Here is a 1,132-nt window from a genome sequence, read left to right as displayed (position 1 = left end):
TCCACCGCGACTTGTAACGTCATTTCAAGTTTTTAACCGAGTGAAGTCTGTGCGAGTGAACTCACGCACATAAGACGACCGCTACACCCCCCAATGCCCTACTGAACATAGTGTTTCTGCTGCTGCCTGATAAAAGATACCTGTTCAGAAAAACCCAAGACTCTGATGGGAACTTGTTTTAACAAGCTAGATAAAAGGTAACGCCCTGGCAGTGGCAAATAGCTTTGGTTTAATATTTGATTTGATTACATGTCTAAGTTGAGATTTACAAGAAATATTTTATTGCAACTGTGTAAAGGGAATACTGCTGGTAAAAAGCACCTTATATTTATGTTTAAAGTGTTTGCAAACCACATATTATTGCACTTTTGTGTATATAGCAGTACATTTAAATGCATAATACACTTCTTAAGAATTCATTATTCAATTTTACGTGTAACAATGCGATTAGAAATTTTAATTGTTGCCCAGCACCAATTGCTATAATTATCAATTATTGTTTTATTGCCCAGCCCTACTGACAGTATTTATTCATTTATATTTTGCACATATTGTACAGCACAAAACTGCTCACTGTGCTGAGTTCTCACCATCTTTCTGTGCATGGCGATGATGTATCCAATGAAGGGGCTCTCCTGCACCGGTGTGATGTGTCCGTTGGCGACCCCGTTGGCCAGGGGAGTCTCTGGGCTGCAGAGCAACATGTTGCTGGGCCCACCGTTGGGGATGAGGACAGGCTTGTTTCCAAGGTTCCCATTAGCAGCTGAGCCATTGGCTATCGGGGTGATGTCTAATGAAGGGAAGGAGCGAGGAAATGAGAAAATGAACGAAGCTCTCCCAACCACCTTGTTCACTCACATAAAGTGAAATATTACTGGGAAGCACGGGAGGAGCTATGGTGGGATGTACCAATAATACGCTTTTTAATCTAGGTTCTCACTAGTATCACTAGGTGTGGCCTCAGGTACAGTGGGGGAAAAAAGTATTTGACCCCTTGCTGATTTTGCAGGTTTGCCCACTTACAAAGAATGCAACAATCTACAATTTTAATCATATGTACATTCTAACAGTGAAAGACAGAATCCCAAAGAAAATTCCAGAAAATCACATCATATGAATTTATAAAAATTGA

The 1,132-nt window shown here is 40.5% G+C and overlaps 2 protein-coding genes across 8 annotated transcripts in view; one reads left to right on the top strand and one right to left on the bottom strand.

Moving 5' to 3' along the window:
• usp32 (ubiquitin specific peptidase 32) overlaps positions 1-1,132 on the bottom strand; it is a 72,301-nt gene that overhangs the window by 13,822 nt on the left and 57,347 nt on the right. For all 7 annotated transcript variants that reach the window (XM_046074419.1, XM_046074420.1, XM_046074423.1 and 4 more), the window contains exon 26: positions 591-790. In XM_046074419.1, the coding sequence (XP_045930375.1) occupies positions 591-790 (200 nt within the window). The remainder of the gene's footprint in view (positions 1-590; positions 791-1,132) is intronic.
• Positions 1-1,132, top strand: part of ift20 (intraflagellar transport 20 homolog (Chlamydomonas)) — a gene marked incomplete at its 3' end in the record, with an annotated part of 3,394 nt that overhangs the window by 355 nt on the left and 1,907 nt on the right.

The sequence above is a fragment of the Micropterus dolomieu genome, linkage group LG17 (assembly GCF_021292245.1).
Source record: "Micropterus dolomieu isolate WLL.071019.BEF.003 ecotype Adirondacks linkage group LG17, ASM2129224v1, whole genome shotgun sequence".
Lineage (NCBI taxonomy): Eukaryota > Metazoa > Chordata > Actinopteri > Centrarchiformes > Centrarchidae > Micropterus > Micropterus dolomieu.
The sequence above is the reverse complement of the archived record's forward strand: the minus strand, read 5'-3'. Positions and strand labels throughout refer to the sequence as shown.